The sequence below is a fragment of the Phoca vitulina genome, unplaced genomic scaffold (assembly GCF_004348235.1).
Source record: "Phoca vitulina isolate PV1807 unplaced genomic scaffold, GSC_HSeal_1.0 scaffold79, whole genome shotgun sequence".
Lineage (NCBI taxonomy): Eukaryota > Metazoa > Chordata > Mammalia > Carnivora > Phocidae > Phoca > Phoca vitulina.
This window is the reverse complement of record NW_022589782.1, coordinates 5,158,398-5,180,729: the sequence shown is the minus strand read 5'-3', so window position 1 is coordinate 5,180,729 and position 22,332 is coordinate 5,158,398. Positions and strand designations below refer to the sequence as shown.

The 22,332-nt window shown below is 42.6% G+C and overlaps 1 protein-coding gene across 1 annotated transcript in view; it reads right to left on the bottom strand.

Annotated features, from left to right (window-relative positions):
- Positions 1 to 21,059, bottom strand: part of LMTK2 (lemur tyrosine kinase 2) — an 81,079-nt gene extending 60,020 nt beyond the window's left edge. The window contains exon 1 of the mRNA XM_032394010.1: positions 20,771 to 21,059. Within this exon, the coding sequence (XP_032249901.1) occupies positions 20,771 to 20,858 (88 nt within the window). The 5' untranslated portion in view covers positions 20,859 to 21,059. The remainder of the gene's footprint in view (positions 1 to 20,770) is intronic.
- Positions 21,060 to 22,332: the final 1,273 nt, after the last annotated feature.

Sequence of the window (22,332 nt, the reverse complement as noted above, 5' to 3'; positions counted from 1 at the left end):
TTGTCCCTTCTCCCTCAATTATTTATCTGGTCATTTATTTAGTTATGGACTCACAGACATTTATTTTATATTTTTTGGGTTATAATCCATTATTAAAATTATTTTGTAGCTCAAATGGTTCCAGCTTTGGCCCCTGGTAGCTCCTTCAAGTTGACTACTGGGTCTTTTGGACATAGCCCATCTTTCCCTTTCTCCAACACTGTCTCATTTTCTGGCACTACCAGAAACTCCAGGCTTTTCTTCTATCTTCCCCACTCCAGCTTTAGAACCAGCCACTTCCTCAAGGAGCCTCGGTCATAATAAGCAGCCTTCTACCACAGCAGGGTCTACAAACTACAGTCGCATTTTTAAAGGGGTGTTTTTCAAAACAAAACAAAATGCAACTTTCAGCAAAGAGTTATCTGGAAAACATCTTTTTCAACTAGGGCTATTCTGAAGCTTTTCTTTGTCAGGGTGAATTGTTATGTCTCACCTAGTGGTGTCTGACTAAGAAATAAACTACCCCCACCCTGCTTGCTTTTTTGAGATGTAACTGACATATACTTGTAAGCTCAATGTTCCAGTGCACCAAGGGGAAGCATGGAGACAAGTTAAAGAACGATGTCACCGTTTTCCTGAAGTGAAACTACTCTACCCGAAGAAAATAAGAACTGACCCAAACTCCTATGTGAGCAAAACACGTTCGGTCTTGTTTTGTCTTTTTAAGATTTATTTATTTTTTGAGAAACAGAAAAAGAATCTCAAGCAGACTCCACACTGAGCATGGAGCCCGATGCAGGGGTCGATCTCACGACCCCGAGATCAAAACCTGAGCTGCAACCAAGAGTCAGATGCTCAACCAACTGTGCCAGGCAGGTGCCCTGCTAACATGTTCTTGAATATAAAATGACCTTAGTGAAGAACAGAGAAGTCTAAAATCAACGGCAAACAAGACTAAATTCCTTTCCAATAACAAGAGGTTGCTCTGGGAAAGGACAATGCTGAAACCCGCACTGCTACAAGTGGGGCTCAGGCTGGCTGAAGCCTTGCTCAAGTCTGCACTTAAAAAATGAGAGTTAACCAAGGGTTAAGAAATCTGCAAGTTTCAGGGGCGCCTGGGTGGCTCAGTCAGTTAAGAGTCTCTTCATTTCAGCTCAGGTCATGATCTCAGGGTCGTGAGATCGAGCCCTGCGCTGGGCTCCAAACTCCGCGGGGAGTCTGCTAGAGATTTTTTTCTTTCCCTCTCCCTTCGCACCTCCCTCCACTCGCACATATACTCTCTCTCTCTACAATAAATAAAATCTTTAAAAAATTTTTTTCAAATTCTAAACCAATAAAATCTAAAACAGAAGAAAATCCATACATTGAACAGAGAAAATAACTTGGTGATTCCTCTCAAAGTCAGCTGTCCCTGAGAGCAGGGACTCCCCAAGCAGACACCCGTGTGCACATGGAAAGCCAAGTGCGGAGCCGAGAGCCACTGAGAGCCACCTCTCTGTGAACAGAGGCACTTCTCTTTCTCCTGGCAGCTACCTGTTCTCTCATCCTGCAGGGCCTCTGCTTCCCACTGGTATTTATTCTGACAACTTTGTTTCACTGCCTTGACTCATATAATAACGATTAAATAGGACTCCCGAGGCTTAGGTGGCAAAGCACTTTCATATACACTATATTTTATTGATTTTTAAGATGCAGTTTTGTCCAACATCACTTTAACATTCCTAAAAGTCAGGGGCATCTTATGCTCCAAAGAAAGCTGTTTACTCTGGCAGCATTTCTTCTTTCTCAATGGCACAAAAATAAGGGTGTGTCATAATCAATCATATTTGAGATCCAACAAAATACAGTATTACTCCATTCGATGGTCACAACACCTCCGAGGGAATCTGACCAGCTCCACATCACAGACGAGGACAATGATAAGCCCAAACACACAGAGTGGGAAAGTGGCAGGGCCAGACTCTGGATTCAGGGTGCTGAGAATAAATCCCCCTCGCTTCCCTTGATACCACATGGTTTTGCCTCAAGGAGGTTAACTTTTAATTCTTAAAAACAGCCTAACCTAAGTCCTTTGAACCAAAGTCCATTGTTGTTAATTAAAAGTTCATACTTCTGGGGCTCTCCTCCAAACTCCACAAAGTGTTAAATTACCTTTTCCTCTCTTTTCACCCATAATTTTTTATCATCACATACTATCTATTTATTGTAAAATTTGATGAGCACTGCCTGAAGGCCCACTCAATTACCTGGTTCATAAAACTGTCTTCTGTGAGTCATTAGGTAGGCATGAAAAGTCAAACTTGTGTTAAAAAATAACTAGTTATGAGGCGTTCTGCCCTACCTTGATAACATACTTATTTCTGTTAAGACACCGCAGGGGCATCTGCTCTCCCATACTCAAGGTTTCTTTTGTGTAGGTGAGGTCTACCGACACTCCGTGCCCCCCAGTGCCACTGAAAGGCCTCTACAAATTACCACCTAAGAAGAAATTCACCAGGTAGGCTCAAGAGGAAATTTTTACAGCTATACCACTTTTAAAGAGTATTTTATTTACTGTATTTTTCTTTTGATCAGTCAAAAGCACTATGCTTTAAAAAATTCAGCATACCAATGAAGGAAAAACTTCCATAAAATGAAACTCAAACCCACCTATGAATAGGCTGGAAGGTGAAATGGGTTTGTACAAACCATAGAGAGGAAGCAAATTCTAGACGTGAGGAACGACAACTAAAATCCCCACGCCCCAGCAGGTCAAACTACAAACTACAAACCCCTGGAAGGTTCCTGATTGCAACAGTTAGGAAACTACGAAGAAAGTCAGCTTTCCTTCAACATTCTCAGCCTACAGCATTCAGAAATGCATAAAGTGAACCAATCACCCACTAAAGAAAAGCATCAATGACCATAGGAGTGTCTCCACTCTCTTAGGCAGCTTTATGGATTACAAACCGAGAACAAGGGTAATTAGAGGTTTGGAGTAGTTAGTATGCTTCCCCAAGACACTGATTAAAAAATACTTGGCATCTCTAAAGCCCATTCTGTGAGTTTTCATTTTACAGTTTTCAAACCATTTTAATAGACATCTAGCACTTGATTTAATAAGCAGAAAACTTGAGAAACTCTAAGAGGTGGGTACATATTATCTGTTTTATAGACAGGTAATTTAGAGAACGCAATTTCACAGCAATGACTCAGAGTAAGTCAGGAGTACTACCTGATTATTCAACCATTATAAATCCCTGCCTAGAACCCCCATCAGAAACTCAAATACCTATGTAATTAACCAAAGAGTTACTTGTGAATCCATTTTTGGATTAAATAAAATTTTCTTAAGGTCCACAGATAAAAACAAGTGATGGTATGTGCAAGCCCATTAGCGACTGAAAATGCTAATATTCTAATTTTGCTATTCCTTCCTCAGTCACTAGCTGATACACGTTTATAGAGAAATTTCCTCATACTTACTGTTTGGTTATCCAGTGGTAAATTTCAAACCCTCTAATCCCCCAATTTGTTCCTTTGGCCACCACTCCCCATCCTGAAGCTATTTAGGGGCCACCAAGAGTCACTTCATTAGCATAAATTCAAGTGTGGTTGAAAGGGCCTTGTGATTAATAACAAGAGATGCTCCTATCACCTCATCACTTGGGAAATTCCAAGGGTTTTAAGGAGTTCTGTGCCAGGAAAGGGGACAAAGACCAAATATATATTTCCTATTATATCACAGATATGTATATACCTTGGAACAGAGATCAGGAGACTCTATGACCTGCCTACTGTTGGTTTGGGTAAGGCCTACAACCTAAGAATGGTGTTTACATTTTTAAACAGTTGTTTAAAAAAAACAAAAACAGGAGAATAATATTTCCTGAATGTGACATTTATATCAAGTTAATAATGCAAAAAGAGACAACCAGACATTATGTGCCTCCCGAAAGAAAACCACCACCACCTACTAAACAGCAGACTGAAAGCAAACAACAGTAACAAAATATCAAGCGTGTATGTGACAAACCCTCTAGATCTAAATGCCAATTCATAGGAAATGAAGAGAATCGTGGAACATATCAAATACCACCACAAGAATGTGATCAGCAAAGCAGAGGCTACGAGGAACACTAAGGAGAAAGACCTGCATTATGAGAGATGGAGAAGAGACTGAAAGAGATTTGAAAAGATATACCGACCCACTGCAATGTATGGGTATCATTTGAATCATAATTCAAACTCAAAATGATGATGACATCTGAGACAACTAGAGATCTGAACACTGGTAATTGACCATATTAAGGAAGTATGACTCATTGCTCCTAGGAGTGATAATACCGTGATTATGTTTTTAAAAGTAGTTCTTACCTTTTTACAGATAGTGACCTATTTAAAGATGTCTGGAATTTGCTTCAAACAAACAGTATGGAGGCAGTGAAAGTGATGGGGGTAGCATGAAAAAGGATAGCCATGAGCTGACAAAGGCTGAGTGAAAGCCACAGGGGAGGTCGGTATAGCCATGTCTGTCTGGTCTTGCACAGATTTGTATGTTTGAAGTTTTCCCTTCTGAGAACTGTGTGGAAGGATGCACTCGGGGCCTTTCTCCCGCCTTCTGGGAGATGCCCATCCTCGCCCTGCATCCCCTCTCTCCTGGTCTTCCCTCTGGATCTGTCTCCAACATCCAAATTTCCTGTTTTTATAAAGACACAGTCATGTTGGATTAGGGCCTAAAGACCTAATTTTAACTTGATTACCTTGGTAAAGACCCCATGTCCAAATAGGGTCACACTCTGAGGTCACAGGGGTTAGGAATTCAACATATGAATTTGGGGGAGCAGGGATACAATTCAAACCATCTCTATGATATACGTTTAAAAGAAAACAAGAAAAAACAAAAACAAACAGATCAGAACAGTGTGTATACAATGCTACCCTGGCCAACAGTGGTCACCAACAGGGAGGGAAACCAGGTGGCTGGGGGACGAGGACGGGCTGTTATATCCTTTCATAGTTCTTGAATTTTGTCCTGGGGCTTCCCACAGTCTTTAGCCTTATGTCCACACTCCATAATAAGCCCCAGTGTCTGTCGTCGTCAGCTGCCGTTTGCCCTCCGCCCCAGGCTCTCATCACTCCTAACTCTACTGCATCTAGTTTCATCTAACATGAACTACTCTCAGTCCTTCCAGGCAGGTCCTCTGCCCCTTCAGAGTCTGCAAGTTTACATCCCCTACCAGGAACCTTCCCCACTGACACACCCCGTCCACTAATTCATCCTCACCACTCAGACCTCAACTTGGAAAGCGTCCCCGAGGTCCCACAGGTTAGAGTCCCTGCCTCTGGAGCCCCCATGCACCTGTATTGCCCACCCAAGAGTTTATCACACTGTGTATTCTAAAAGCCCAAATGTCCTCCCCACAAGACTGCAAGCTAAATGAGGTCAGTGACCAGGTCTGTAGACTCCAGCAATGACTCCAGGCCCCAGGACAGAGCCTGGCATTCAGTCAGAAGGGGGGAGTGGATGGAGTCAGAGAGACAGCAACTAAGGGGCTTGAGAAGGGAGGGAAGATAAGCAAGAGGGAGAGAGAGAAATTCATTAATCATCTACTGGTTACCAGAAGAAACTTACGTTTCCAGGGTCAAAAAAGATTATAAAAGTAGCATTCCTTCAATGATTTTATGCTCTTATTTGGCAAAGATTTTCCTCCCATTACTAATCACACCCCAATAGACACTGTATTGGAGTGGTTCTGACCCTTCCCACTATTAATAGTTTACCATTTATTCCCTAGGTCACAGAGAACTTCCACATTCTTTATTTACCCATTTTGCAATTCATGTTTAGTAGTGTAACTATTCAGTTGTTTTCTTCCAAAGTAGATTTCCCCCAACTTATGTTCTCCTGTGATAATGAGCATTTACTCACACCTGTGTTCTCCACACAGCTGCATTTCACTGGAAGCTGTCAGAGCAGGTTCGCTCTGCCTGCAAGGGAGGAATACAAAGGTGCCCTCTCCTCTGCAAGAGCCCCCGGGAGGGGCTGCACTGAGGGGAAAGCCCAGTGCACGAGGGGGGCTCCACTGGGACACTGGTAAGAGGAGGAAAAAAAAGGCATCTTAACAGATGCCTTCTAAGATGTGACTCTGAATTTGCTTTAGTCTGAACACTGTGTACCAAGCTGCTCAGGCCACCCTAACCGTTCCCACACACCGGTGCTTAAACAACAGAAATCCAATGTCTCACAGTTCTGGAGGCTGGATATCCAACGTCAAGGTGTGGCAGGGTTGGTCCCTTTCGAGGCCTTTCTCCTTGGCTTGCAGAGGACAGCTGTGTTCTCACTGTGTCTTCCCGTGGTCTTTCTGCACATCCCTGATATCTCTTTGTATGTTCAAATTTCCTCTTCTCATAAGGACGCCAGTCATACTGGATTGGCAACTAAGGAGCTAATGGCCTCATTTTAACATAGTCACTTCTTTAAAGACCTCATCTCCAAATACCATCACCTTCTGAGGGATTGGGGCGGGGGGGGGGGGGGGGGGGGGAGGGGGGGGGGCATGGGCGAGGAACTCAGTTAGGTCAAAAACGCTGTACATTCAATAATTCAGGACCCCCCCCCCCCCCCCCCGCCCCGGTAGGGGATCCATCTTGGGCAGCACCCGGGACAAGTATATGCTGCCCTCCTCTCTGGCTTCCCAGGACGCAGAAGGTTGGGAATGGAAAGGACCAGTAAGGCAAGTGTCAGAGGCGGATGTAACCCTCCCATGTTCTCTCTTCTCTAACCTCTGGCCTCTGGAAATTCACATGAGAGATTTATGTGTCTACATAACAATTAAAACCATGGCCACTGGGCTGATTAGACAAAGGGAACTCGGTACAACTCAGGGAAGCTAGGGACCAGAGATCTTCCAAACTGGTCCTGACATAAAGTCCGCTTCTAAATACAAAGTTTTGGCTTTTTTTCCCCCCCTTTTTTTCTGTAAGGATGGGAGGACTAATAATGGGACATTTTCCAATATCCTGACAAGTAGCTTCACATCCTGGACACCTAGTAAAATGAATCATCATCATACTACTTGGGGAAAAAAATTTAGACAATTACTGCAGAACATGCATTTCTACTTAACACCTCGAAATTACAAATCCATCTATCATAAAGCTTTCCTGTACACAGAATCTTAAGTCACTAAATGTTTTCCTTCCCTCTTAGTGTAGTAATACATCTATTTAGAATAACATTAAATAATCTAGAACGTTCCTAATGTATTCTAATATTAGAAAGAGAAAATGAAGCATAGCACTAAATACGCCCAACCACAAGAACAGTAAATAGTGCACTGATGATCTAGTGGATGAATCCGAGATTCCACAAAGATCCCTAAGCCAGAATATCAAAAGCCTAGAAAAACAAACCACATTGTGTGCTAATCACAGACAGTGAAGTGTTCTTTTTGCTCAAAAATGACTTTCAAGGTCAGCCAACCCAACTGTTCTCTCATACTTGCCGAAAGGTTATATAATGTGAGTGCTGACTGTATACTTGTGAATGAGATCATATATAAAGTTACTGTTTCTCTCAGCCTATTCCATCGAACTGTTATCAAAGGTTCATTTCATTCCAATTTAAAAAACACCAACTAGGATGGAGACTACCACAGAGGAGTTTATCTAACATGGTAACAGTTCAACCAAAGGAACGTCAGGCTCACAGGACTTCAGTGACACGACTCTGCCCCTACCCTGGGGAAAACCATGACACGGATAATATTTTACGAACCAGAATCTTAATTAAGTTCATGGCATAGTTAGGTTGTGGAGTCATCGAGAGTGCTCAGATGTCTGTCACAGCTCTGGATCAGGATCTTCCTGCAGTCCAGGAAGCCAGCTCAGGAAGAGGCAGCATCTGGTCCCAGCTTCCCAGGGCTTCTTCCCCCCTAACTGATCACTTCAGTGTCCCGCTAATATCTAAGGGAAAGGACATTCTGTCTTTCCATATGACTTCCTGTTGAAATGCAGAGAAGTGTACAGACAGATCAATGGCAGTACTGGATTCACAACGCTTAGCCAATACAATTTCTGCACAATAGGACCCAAAGGATGGGAGACATGACCTAAATGTGTGCTCCTTACTTCCCAGGTAGGGCAGACCCTAAGTACCCTAGAAAAACATGTCTACCCTTTCCTTAAATTTTCCTACAAGACCTTGATATAGAGTCTATGGTCTCAGAAACTCTCTAGCTTCCTAAGGTCTAATTTAAATTCTTGCTAATATAATTGTAATGTATTCTTAGGCAATGTGTCTTTGAAAGTTCTCTCTTCAGAGAGGAGGCAGATTGTGATGGATGCAACCAGACTGGCCATTGGAATGGCTGGGACTCAGGGACGGGTACAGAGAATTCATTATACTCCTCTGCCTACTTTTGTGTATGTTCAAAATTCCCCATAATAAAGTCTTATTTTTTAAGTACTATCTTTGTAACAAAGCCAGAAATTGCTTATGACACTGACCTTGACAAGGTTCTATAGTACATGCAGGCAAGATTACCTAGGGTTTCCTACCTGATAATGCTTCACTGATATGTCTTTGTATTATATTTAAAAAATAAACCCAATGACAATTTAACCCAATATAACCAGGTGCCTCCAGACACTCAAGTGTCCACCCCAAGATAAAAGATCAATAGATAATTAAAAGAGCTATGGGGGTGGGGTGTCTCCTAGCCACACAGCTGCCCCATCACCCTACTGTGACGTCCACCAGTCAGCAAGTCCCGCCAAACACATCCTTCATTCAACAAATGTTTACTAAGCATCTTCTATCGGACAGGCATTGCTATACGTTCTGGGAATCTAGAAGACCCCACACTCACAGCTTACATTCTTGTGCAGGGAGACAGACAATAAGCAGGTAAATACATATACAGCACCTCAGACACTGATAAGCAATGTGGAAAAATTAAGCAATGGATTGGGGAGATTCATTATTTTATATAAAGTGACTGGGGAACACATTTCTGATACTACAATTAACCCAAGAAATGATAGTGGTTTGGCCCCAGGTAGTTATATAATTCATGTTGATACTTAAATAGTGCTTACTACGTGCCACGCACTACTCCAAACTCACCCAATCCCACAACAAGCCTTTGCAGTAGGTACTATTATTAGCCTCGTTTTAAAATGAAGAAACTGAGCAACGCAGAGGTGAAGGTGCTTCTCCAAGGTCACAGCACCTAGGTGACACTGTTACACCAATAAAGTTATCCAAAATCAAAGCTCTGTAGAAAATTATGTATGTTAAGTTGTTCTATTACGTATTACGTGTTTACCGAGAGAAGGGGTCCAGGAGAAAACACAGATGACAAAGAAGGATGCCCCTGATAACTAACCCCCAGAAGGAAGCCAGGGCTGGAAAAGGATGGGATTTAGGGCATAAATCAAGAAGGTAGTCTTAAAGAGCTGAGAAAAAGAAGAGAAAAATGACACTTGTCTATGACTCCACATATGTTTCTCAATACCTATCTGTGAATCTTAAAACTATACACAAAATATCTGCTCAAGAGCATTATTCTTGCGATCCACAGCACTCAGCAAATTCTAAAAAGGATCCATTCCTCCACAAAAGCATATAAATCAATGGTGTTTGAAGTATTTTTCATGTTTACAAGTTTATGATTACATTTTCTAAAAGTCAGAACTATTTTTATCACCTTTAATTAAACAGTGCAACTTCATTTCATAGGTGGAGACTAAAACTAATTTTTTTAAAGATTTTATTTATTTGAGAGAGAGAGTGCAAGCAGGCACAAGCAGGGGAGGGGCAGAGGGAGAGGAAGAGGCAGATTCCCTGCTAAGCGCGGAGCCCAATGCAGAGTACAATCCCAGGAGCCCAGGATCATGACCTGAGCCAAAGGCAGATGCTTAACCCACTGAGCCACCCAGGCTTCCCTAAACTGTTACTCTTACAAATTTTTTTTTTTTTTTAATTTTAAAAACCCCATGAATGTGGGTTTTGGGCCTCTTTACAGAAGTCTGCACTTTAGCTTCCTAATTTTCAATGAACAATTATCTTTAGTACTTCAAGAATCAATTATATGACAATTACATTTAAATTTCATCTTGGGGGTGCCTGGGTGGCTCAGTCAGCTGAGCGACCGACTCTTGATTTCCCAACTCTTTAATTTCGGCTGAGGTCATGATCTCAGGGGCGTGGGATCAAGCCCTGCATCGGGCTCCTGCTCAGTGTGGAGTCTGCTTGGGATTCTCTCTCCCTCTAACTCTGCCCCTCCCCCCGGCTTGCAAGCTCTCTCAAATAAATAAATAAAATCTTTAAAAAAATTTCATCTCTGTACTTTCAGATAGCAAATAGAAATAAATAGGTGCACCTGGCTGGCTCAGTCAGTTGAGCGACCTACTCTTGATTTCCACATGGATCGTGGTCTTAGGGTCGTGGGATCCAGCCCCAAGTAGTTCAGTGTAGAGTCTACTTGAGATTCTCTCTCCTTCCTCTGCCCCTCCCACTTGTGCTTTCTCTCTCCCAAATAAATAAGAAAGAAAGAAAGAAAGAAAGAAAGAAAGAAAGAAAGAAAGAAAGAAAGAAAGAAAGAAAAAGAAAGAAAGAAAGAAAAAAAGAAAAGAGAAAGATCCAGAGGAGAAATGACTGCAATTAGTCTGTGTGCATGTGTACATCAGACAAATGAAAGCGTTCTGAGGGTACTAAGCAGTGCACTTGGTGAACAGGGGGGTCTGGCTGTCAAGGGCCCTCCTTCTGGATTAGGTCTGCCACTGACTAGCAGAATGGGTTCAAATCACTACTGAACTTCTTTGGGCCTTAGTGCCTTCACCTCTAGGCTGGCACGTCAGCTTTAAAATTCTCTATACAAGGATTTTTAATTCCACAATTTTATGAGTCTACCAAGTACCTGTATGGTTAATACCAGAAATCAAGTCTTTTATTAAAGTTTTCTTTTTCTTAAAGAAAATGAAGTCAAACCACAGATTTCTGGAGTGCACCCGGGCACCAGGCCTCTGGTGGAGCATTCCCAGGGGACTATTTTGGTAAGTTTGTTATTTTTCTGTGCCTCACTAGCAATCAGTGTCCTGGTGTTGCCTTTTAATAATAGTCTGAAGTCAGAGTCAAGTGGGGCTCTGCGCTGTGACTAGCAGGCTGGATCCTTGGAAAGTAACCGTTGTTGCTGACACAGAGAACCATCCTACACAGGCACACTGCCAGGTGGAACCAGGAAGAGGAATTTTTTTTTTCCTTGTGAAAGGAGCACAAGCTGAATTTATCAGGGGTTTGGGGAAGAAACTGCAATGTGAAAAATACTTTCAACTTAAATTCAGCAGCTCATCTGAAAGGCAACCAATAGACCACAAGGCTCTGGTTTTGCAATAAAAACGTTGAAACTACAAAATTTCACAATTACTAACTGGTTAAAGTAGCTACTGTAAATGTGCAAAATGACTGCAAACTCATCCTCCTCGACCTTCTAAGTCCAAGACGCCTTAGAGATTTACTTCCTATAATTAAAGGTTGCAATGTCATCATGTCAAACTCAAGTCTCCTGGGCAGTAGAGCAAACAAGGCAAAAAGACATTCTCAGGATGAACTTTGAACATGGGCCTCAAGGAGGAAAAAATCATAAGCTTTTAAAAAATTAAATAACAGTGTTTTCATTTTGGATAAAAGCAACTTCCCCCTCAAAAATCACTATCATAGATGCTTGTAACTCAATTTTCTTCTCCCACCCAAGGCATACAGATGTTGCCAAAAACAGTCCTGAAATATCTGTACTAGTATGTGAGCCCAGGATGTTCTTAATCAAACCGGACTGATTATACAATCATTACAATGTAGCAGTTTCAGAGATTAAATGGTGTACTTTCTTTAGCTCATCATAAGACTATTTTGTACATACCAATACATCCACAGCAAATATACAAAAAATGTATCAACTGGCTAAAAAAAAAAAAAAAAAGTACTTGTTGAAAAATATGAAATAGGGGCACCTAGGTGGCTCAGTCAGTTAAGCGTCTGCCTTCAGCTCAGATCATGATCCCAGAGTCCTGGGATCGAGCCCCAGTGTCAGGCTCCCTGCTCAGCGGGGAACCTGCCTCGCCCTCTCCCTCTGCTAGTGCGCTCTTTCAAATAAATAAATAAAATCTTTAAAAAAAAAAAAAAAGATATGAAATAGGCTACAAATCCCAGGCTATGCTAAAATAAACTAGCTTAGAAAAATAACCTTTTCGAAAGCAAGACATTAATGACATGATATTATCCTGGAAAGAAACAGCCCTGAAAGTTACTGAACAGGTCACGAATCCAGGGTTCTCGTGCTGTCGTGCACACGTCTCACCTGGGGAATCAGGAATGTCCCTGAGTTACGCCTGCTCTAGCTTCATTTCCTGGCTGAGCTGAGCTCCAGCAGGCAAAACCCTGGTCAGTCCAGGGCTGGCACGTTTAAACCACGAGGCTCTCAGCACACAACTCTGGCATCTGACTGTCAGGCTACCAGCTCGCAGTTTTTACCGATTATTTATACAGGATATTCATAAAACGTAAAGAGGTCATTATTTATACCAACTTCCAGAGAAGGGGTGAAATTTTAAAAAAAAAAGGCATTAAGAGCTGTAACTGTTCTGCCCTGCAGTGTTTAAATTCCTTTGCGGTTATCGCATACCTACTTTTCACAGGAAGATTTCTCAGAACAACATCCACATACCGTGGTCAGGAGCAGAAGTCTCTCCAGAACTCAGGTGTTGACATTAATTTTTAAAATTTAAATTGTTCTTCCTTCCTTGAGTCTCACTAGTTACCCAAGTCAACGGATTTCCATCAAATAACTGATTTTATCTTATCTCTAGTACAAGATAAAATATTTATATTGTGAGGGCAGAGAAATCACCAAAAAAGTATTATAAATGCAAATTTCCAGACCAGCCTCCAGAATTCTGATTCTGTTGGTTTGTGGTCCAAAAATCTGCATTTCTACAAATACCTCAGTGACCTTCATGCAAGTCCTGTTTTATAAAAATATCCTCACTTTTTCCTGAAACACTTTCAGTTCATCAGGTACTATGGCATTTACATCAAAGCAAGGGGGTGGCCGAGCTAGTAGGAAGCATACAGGCGAACAAGATTCACCACAAATAAAAACTGCTGACGCTGGGTGATGGGTACATGAAGACCCACTGTATAATTTACCTTTGAATATGTTTGAAATTATCCAGAACAAAAAGTGAAAAGAAATGAAAAGCTCTGTAAACAGATCAAAACAAGTCTACAGCTCCTTGTGAACTTTCACCAATTAAAAAATCACCAATTAAAGGAGTTACTTACAATCCTTTTCAACAATTGCCAAAGCTGACAGACCCCCCCTAAAATAATTCTAATTAAATTCTTAAGCCTAAGAGGTTTCCCTCATATTCTCAGAGATTAGGCTGCCTTTTGGGACAGTAAATCACATCTATTTTTCAAATATCTTATTGCTCTAAAAATAAAAATAACATCCCGCCAATATCATTATATCACAAACATGGGATATAGAGTGCTTATGGTAATGCCGTCAGTTGGTAACAGGTGGTTAAGGGACAGGGAGAAAACACGGGCAGGGCCCTTCCAAGTCATTTGTTCCTAAGAGATCCTTCATCTTTCCAAAATCTCTTTCTCTCTTCTTCCCAACACGTAGGATTAGCTATAGGAAGGAGAAGATCAAAACCCCATTATACCTGCCCCGGTAGCAGCAAGCAAATCCAGGGCCCAAATCTTGGTTTCTAATATCATTCTCCAAAAAAAGGAACCAGCCTGAAGAAATGGCTAATTCTAAGAGGGCTGGACAGGGAAATATACAAAATGAGCCTACAGCTTCTTCAGTGTCAGAAAGTAAGAAAGAGCTAAAAAAAAAAAAATAAAAAAAAAAAAAAAAAAGGTGGGGATGGCGGTACCAGAGCCAACTGAAGGAGCTCCCAATGGCCAAAGCTGGCACAATTTGAGCAACAAAATAAATAACCTGGTATTGGATTATAACCCCAAATGTAAAATCAATATCCATGTGTCCACTCTGATATAAATAACTGAGTAAGAAAATTAATGGGAAAGAAGAGTTAAATCTCCCATACCAAAGAATTCCAGATAAGTGTATAATAAGTACTTGTCCAGGGGGTGGAGCGTAACTCACCACCCCTTAAATGTGGGCTGTACATGTATGTACCATGGAGAAGGAAAAGAAAAGAAACTTTGCAGTGGAGAAAGCTGACAAACAGGTGATCACAGTCAGGTGATCACATGACCAGTCATGTTGAAAGCATGTACTCTTGATACGATGTGATTAGAATGGCACTTTATCTCTGTGGTCTTCCTCCCAAAAACATATGACCCCGGCCTAATCAATGAGAAAAACTCCTCAAGAACTGTCAAGATCATCAAAAAAGAGGAACACGGCAATGGAGCCTAAGGAGACATGACACCTAAATGTAATGTAGTATCCTGGAACAGAAAAAGGACACTAGGGAAACACTAAATAAATATGAATGAAGTATGAACTTCAGTTAATAATCACGTATTCATATTGGCTCCTCACCACACAAATGTAAGATGTTAAGAAGGAAAACTGGGTAAAGGATACGCAGGAACTCTTTGTACTGTCTTTGCAACTTTTCTGTAAATCTAAAATTGTTCCAAAAGACAAGGTTTATTATTAAAAATAAGACAACTATAAATGGCCTCATTCCAGGCAGTGGGCTGTGGATGGATGAAAAGCGAAGTCTGCAGGAGAATGAGAGGCTGTAAGCTTACATCCTCTCCTTTTAGCTCACACACTCTCTGGAGTACTGGTCTGTGAACTTCGGTCTCCGACACCGTCCTCACCCACAAACTTTACCTGAGCATCCATACCCAGTGAGATACCGTGCAAACACCAGAAATACGGAGGATATAGGACACAGTCCTTGCAGTCGGAGTAAAGAGACAAGTCTTAAAGAAATGAGTGGTATTTGCTAAATGCAAATGGTAGACTGGTACAGACAATCCAAACCTTTCTGATCAGAGCCCATCAGTAAATTTTCTTTACATTCCTTTCATTTCATGCACGCTGATTTACAAAGCATAAGAAATGTGTTAGTATACCAATATATTCTGTACCTTAAAAAGTCACATAAGTCAAAATTTTTACTGAGGCTCCAATGTTTTCATCCCACACCCCACGGAACATCTTGTTCCACAAGTGAACACTCTAGTAGGAGTTCATTGGGAAAGGGAATCTCTAGGATCTGGGCAAGAAGAAAGGTCTTGGTAGGGAGACTGGGGCAGCAAAGAGGCGAAAAGAAAAGACCAGAAAGAAAAAGACGACAGCACAGAGGTGATGGAGAAGCCAGACAACAGAGAGAATATATGCAGAGCTGGGAATAATTTACAAATGAGAAGCATATGAACTTCGCTCTTAAAAGTGCCACGAAAGGTGGAGAGTGGAGGCAGGGACCACAGATGCCCTACAGCAGAAATCTGGTTGCACTGACCTTTCCTGACCAAGTCTTCCCAAACTGGGGTCTGATGCTGGAGGCCAGGGGCTACTCTAGCCCCACATGGTCTCGGCACATCTATCTGACTGGATGGTAATTTAGGGCTTTTAAACAAACACATATTATATGGTAAAATGCAAAATCTGCCAAACTGTCAAAAATAAAAGGTGTGCCACCACTATCCCCCCAAGACCCAAGAGGGCGGATGAGTAAAGAGTCACTCTCTTGTCTTGGGGGGGGGGGTGGGGAAGAGCGGCTGAGCACTGGCTTAGACCAAGATGGGCCAGGGAGAATGAGAGGTACTCCCCATGTTGTGGTTTGGGGCACCTGAGGCATCTGGCGTCAACAATTCTCATCTTTCCCATTTGAATCACAATAAAGTCAAATGAAATTTGGAATCTCTGCATTGTGCTAACCTTTGGGGAAAAAAAACTACCTTTTTTTTTAAACACTGAGGTTATTTTTCTGATATGCCTATTCTTTGTGGCAAATAACTGTAATGCCAAGGCACAGTTCCAAATTAGTCACTTGCTAGCAATTTAAAAATACTTCACTCTAATATTTTGCTCAGACGCACTGATTTTACCGTATTTCCTCAGTTTTCTCTTACAGTGTCTTCATATGAAGGTTTACAGAAAAGTTGAGAATAGAAACTAAAAACGACCCTAGATAGGAGTGTGTTTTAGAACAGGATCATTTGTACAACTTCTCCTCTTTCTAATATTCCTTTCCTCATGCTTGAGTAATAAATAAACCTCTTAAGGGGTGCCTGGCTGGCTTAGACGGGGGAGCTCGTGGCTCTTGATCTTGGTGTTGTGGTTGTTTAAGCCCCATGCTGAGTGTGGAGATTACTTAAATAAACTTAAAAAAATAATAATAAGATAAATAAACCTTTTAAGAAAAGGCACAGCTAAAAGACTACAAAAATACATGACTTTAAAAGAGAGGGAGGAAGCAACTCAGTCATATTCATCTCTCCAAATGACACTTTCTAAGGGCCCAGCTTAGCGGGCTGTTTTCAGGGATGCTTTATGCTGTTTGGGATCAGCTAGACCTGCATTGCTTGTGGTTCCTTTAAGTACATTAAAACCAGAAACTGTTCACATGCAAGAGCTTTAATAATCTTGACATTTAAAAACAGGTTTATTACATAAAAGTGGACTAATCCAGATCATCCTGAAAATTTCTAGCACAATTCCCCAACATTATGAATTTCAAGAAATAACAATACCAGCCTATGTATTATCCTTAAATAAGCCAGATTTCTCTGTGAAGGATCTCTTCTTCACCCATCATACAAGTTATTTTAAGTAACAAAGGTTTTTAAATCTGGTAAACTCTAGGCATGCCATGATAAGCAGCTACCACTTTGAGCTCCTTCTCTGAACCATACCACTTACCATTAGTCGATTACATGGTAACCCACCAATTTTACAAGGAAATCTGAAGCGATGAAGAAGCCTAACGTAGCAGACATGGCACACCACCATGACATAACCCCCTACAACCCTCAGGGTAAATGTCATCATCCTTTTTCTGACCTGAGTTCTGAGAAGCTTGGAGAGGTCAAGTAACTGGCCCAAGGTCTCAACACTGTTGAAGTGGCAAGGGAAGGTCTCCCACCCAGACTGACTCCAAAGCCCAAGCTCTGTCCGTCCGCAACACCCGCTCCTCCTGTGACTGGTTCACGACTTTCACTCTTAACAGGACTCAAAGGCTGGCTTCTTTTGATACGTCCACCTACAAGGACTTTTTTGAAGACTCATTTGTTGCAGAACCCTGGCCAGCCCATACAGTACATTTCATTTATGTTACAAAGTCTTTTTTGTGACATGTTACAGCTGCTATCTAAGTGACATAGCAAGCCCAAGGACTCCCTAAATTTCAAGAGAATTGCATGAACAGTTAGCACATTGATATCAGCAAAACTGTAGGGATTTGGTAACTTCAATGCTGATCAGCTACAAAACTGTTGGACAGACTTCCTATTACTGTGCAAATGAGCATATCTAGTTAACCAAAAAATACCACCAGCTGAGAGCAACTACAACATTCCCAACCGAAATCAAATCTCAAGCCCTACAGCCATAATACCTGAAATAATCTGCATGGAAAACCTGATGAAAATAATTTTTATTTCTCAGAAGCTATTGAAATAAACACAAAAATTCACACTTTTTGAAAGCACTTCCTTTACTGCAGAATCTTTTTCAAGATCCAAGTCTGTTTGTTTAATCTAAAACAAGAGCCCCGGTTTCACAAGCTGCTGTTTAATAAGTAGCCGAGTCCCACCGGCTTCACAGACTTCCGTGAGCTCCTTTATCTGGAACTGCTAAAAGCTTCCTCTGTACTCGGTGACCTAATATGCCACAAAACAATAGAAGTGGGTTTCCTTGTCTAACCACTATCCTAATATTAATAACAAACTGTGGACTTAGAGAATGCCTTCACAAATACAAACAGATCTTTCTTTATGATGTGAATCCCAAGAATCTTACAAAAGGTGCATAAATGTTTTCTAAGAGAAGAATGATCTGATAACTATGACCAGGAGAAAATAATTTCTCAACTGTAGCCTTAGTTCGGTAATTTCACCATGTGCGAAAACAGTGGATTTTCTCCCTTTATGGAAGCTTCCTAGTGAGGACCAACGAGATCTCCATCTGTATAACAAGGGCCCTTGCAGAAATAGACATTCTCAGGAAGAGGCCCCCAAAAAGGGCGTAAGCAACTCCCAGAGCAACAGAGAGGCCCAAAATAAAGTTCAAGCAAGAAATGCCTTCCTTGTACACCTGAAACTGATATAACACTGTATGTTACCCAACTGGAATTAAAATAAAAACTTAAAAAAAAAAAGAAAAAGAAATGCCTTCTTGCCTGATGGGCAAAGGCAATCCACATATTTATAAAGCTTAATTATGAATGAATGGGTAAATACCCTTTTCAACTTCCAAACCTAGAAATGAATTTTGGCTGAATTTTAGTTAACTGACTCATTTCTTTCAACATGCAAAGGTTAAATTCAAGCATTTTTTCCAATCTATTTTTGATAAGCCATGCTTTCTTCAAGGCACTATTAACCAGTCAGAAATTTAAATAGAAAGAATGAAGGCCAAGGAGACAGAAGACACTATGCGATGGATCTATCCTTAATATGAAAATGGCCAGTCCCCCAGATAATCAAAGGCTTGAGAGTTACTATGTTTTCAACATTTAACTGCTCTTTTATCTAGCATATATGTTCAAAAGGGGTTCCTCTTTCTTAACCAGTGAGATCACTTCCCAGGATTAGTCAAAGGTTTCTTTATTCTTCTTGGCCTAATACATCTTCATCAAGAATCCATCTCCGTTACCAGAATTAACAATCTCTTTTGGATGGAAATACAAACCCCCAAATCTATGTGTGATTATGCATCTTTTCCACAGAATTTAACCTTAGATACCTGTCATTCATATGCCATATATCTAATCATATACCTTCTGAGCTACAGAATATGAAGGGAAAATCTGCAAAAGCTGCTATAAATCAGCAAATATTTCTTTATGCTTTATGTCAAAATTTGGTATTTCTATTTATGGATTAATTTTCCTGATTGTTTTGTTTTACAACGCTCCCAAAAAACCTCAGATTTTATGATTCACACCTCCATAAAATAGTGGAAGAATGGAATAAAAATCATGTTAAGAGGTTTATAGGCAGACACATTTCCATGGGTTCTCACACAGAACCTGTTTTTCAAAAAATATAAAAATTTAAGTGCAAAGTCATCTGGAAACTTCTTGAATCCCTCTCACTGAATACTCTTTGTCCACTATCCTACTCTAGTGCTAATTTTGAATTTCACCATCAGTTTCTTTCAATATTAACATCAACATCTTTCCATACAGTCTTTTATAACTTCCCAGGTACTTTCTGTGACTCTTATCTGGGGAGCATATACTTCTAATAACATTCATTTTTCTTATCTATCAGATCAGAAAACAGAAATCACCTAACAAATATTTGATATAAGGCAGTAGCAAAAATTCAGCCATACGTTACACGGTACAATGGTTAACAGTTAATACTCAAAGGGCACTCAATGACATAACCTGGTGTAGCTCTGGAAACAATTATACATAACTTTCATTTACTGGGGAAGGTAACCTCCACATTGTGTACTCAGTGAACATCATTTAAAAATAACTCTTAACCTCAGGAGTATGCCTAAACACTTACAAGGCTTTAAGTGGGGAAGTGGAAAAATCACACAACTAGGGGAATTCAAGACCTGGGTATTTGATGTAGCTCCGCCTACAATTTAGCTGTGTCACCTTGGGTAGGTCATTTGACCCCCAGGGCCTCAGCATCTTCAACTGCAAAACAAAGGTATCAGACTCAATTTTCTTTGAGGTCTCTTCCAATATTAAAATTTCACGAATCTAGGAAATTTCAGTCTCTCCTTATTAAAGACAAGCACTAGATCTTAACCCAGATTTTTTTTTTCCTTTAAAAAAAAGAAAATAACCCAACTTGGGATGCTTTCCTGGGGTAAAGTTTTATCTGGGAGAATAAACCACAACTGAAAACGATGTCTAGAAAATGGGGAGAAAAAAAGAAAATCACACCCTGACGTAGCTAAAATAGAAACTTCAATCACCCTTGGGCCATTCTGTCAATAGTTATTCAAAGGCTGCTACTCTAATCACTGCTTCCTAAAATAGAAATATTTACAGAGTTGTCTCCTTCTCATTCCCAGAGATTCAATCCGAATAAAAAGCACAGAGTCCAAAATCAATTTACAACTTCAGAACAAGTTGCAGGGAGCGAAGGAAACTCGCAACACATCTCACCAAGTCATTTGCATTTAAGTAGGATTAGAGCTAAGAAACGGTTCTTATTATAAGATGTGAGAAACGCACAGGAGGCAGGTGACATCTGAAAGGGAAGCAGAACTGCCAGAAAGGGATGTAGGCTGAGGACCTTCGGGCAACAGGTTCAGAGCTGGTACCGCAGCCTACCCCGGGAGAGGTCGATCCCTGCCACCCCGCTCGCCGCCCTCCCGGGGCCCAACCGCATCGCCTCGCCCCCGCTTCGGCCCTGGAGAGGCTGCCCGCTCCCCCACCCCACGCCCCTGCGGCAGAAACCTCCCTAATCGCTCGCTTCCCCGGGCCTCCCGCCCCGGCAGGCCCTCCGATTCCTCGGCGCCGACGCCGGACCGGGCCCGGAGCTTCCTCCCCGGCCACCCCCGTCGCAGTGGCCCCGCAGCCTGGGTTCCCGCAGCCCCGTCCCCGCAGCTGGCCCGCTCACCTGCACCTGTTTGCGGAAGTGGCGCGGCCCCGGCACTGCCGGCGGCCAGGAGCAACAGCGGCAGCAGCAACGCCGGCGGCCCCGGCATCTCGCCCACGGCGCGGCCCCGGGGCCGGCTCTCGGGTCGCCTTCCGTCGGTCCGTCCGTCAGTCGGTCCTGCCTGCCTCAGCGGCACCCGCGCCGGCTGCTCCTGAGCACACGTCGCTTCGGCCAAACCTCAGCCTGGCTCCTGGTCCGCACCCGCCGCCCGGGCCACAGAAACACCATCCTGCCCGCCCGCCCACCCGCCCGTGCCGCCGCCGCCGCCGCCCCCTCTCAAAAGCAGCAACGGCAGCAGCCCTGCGGAGCCGCGGGCCAGGGCAGCCGCGCTCCCGCCGCCATGATGGGCTGCGTCATGTGACGTAGGGCGGGGGGCGGGACGCCGTGACGAACAGCCCAGCCAGCCAATCGTCAGTTCCAAACCGGCTGGAGCGGCCCCGCCCACCATCCTGAAAGAGGGAGGGTGGCCGCCGGTGCGCCCCCTGCAGACGGAGGAGTGCGTGGGCAGCGGGTGATGCCGACAATTATTTTAATTTTTTAAAATACAGGGAAGTATAAAGGAGACAATGAAAAGCATTCAGAATCCATATGAATCTTTTTTCAATATTTTAAAATGAGCAAAAGTAGGCCTGTTTTGTCTTCTGCCTTTTTTACTTGTCATAGCCGTTTCAGGCCCCTCTTCTTAGGTTGACCTACACATCTATCCGCCATCAAGGATACTTGGGCTTCCATTTCAGTGCAGCAAGAATAGAATGGCTCTCCCCTCACACCCACTGACTCAGCTCCTGAGCTCAAGATGTTCCCTTTGCCAAGAGTGCCCTTCCTGTCCTCTCGGCCACCTGGCACACTCTCTTTTCACTGTCAAGAGTCACCTAAAGGATGACGTCATCTAAGAAGGCCCCGCCCAGCCCCAGGAGAAATGACTGGCATCTCTTAGTGCCTCGCCCTGTCCCCAGACAGAGTGCTATTCCAGCTGCCGTACATTGTTCCTGTGACTGTAAGCTCCCTGAGGACAGGAACTGTGCCCACGTCAGTGGGAGTCCCCCAGGGGCTGGCACAGGGCCTGGCTCCGAGGAGTTATTTCCGGAAGGAATAGTGCCCTGTCCTGGTGCTGGGCACGCCCAGCTGCCAACCTCTCCCCAGCAAGAGACAAGGTCCAGCCAACAGGTGAGGAGAGACCACAGTCCTGCAGAAAATGTAGAGAAAGCACCTTCCAGGCAGAAGCAACGAAATAGTTAGAGGCCTGGAGGTTGGGGAAATGCTGGGCTTTTCTGGAGAGTGTACTTGTACCGGTTTGTGCATGAGAGGAACTGATTTGAATCTTATCAGATGGAGCTCTATAAACTGCAGGCAGGGGAGCCCAGTTCTCCAAACTCCTCAAATGTCCATCTTAAATGTCAGCTCTCTGCAGTGCTAAATCAGCACTGGACACGCAGACGACGCCCCGGGGAATATTTGTTGAATGATTAAGGCAAGCCAATAAACACCTAAGTAAACAAATAGCTGGAATGTGAAATACTGTG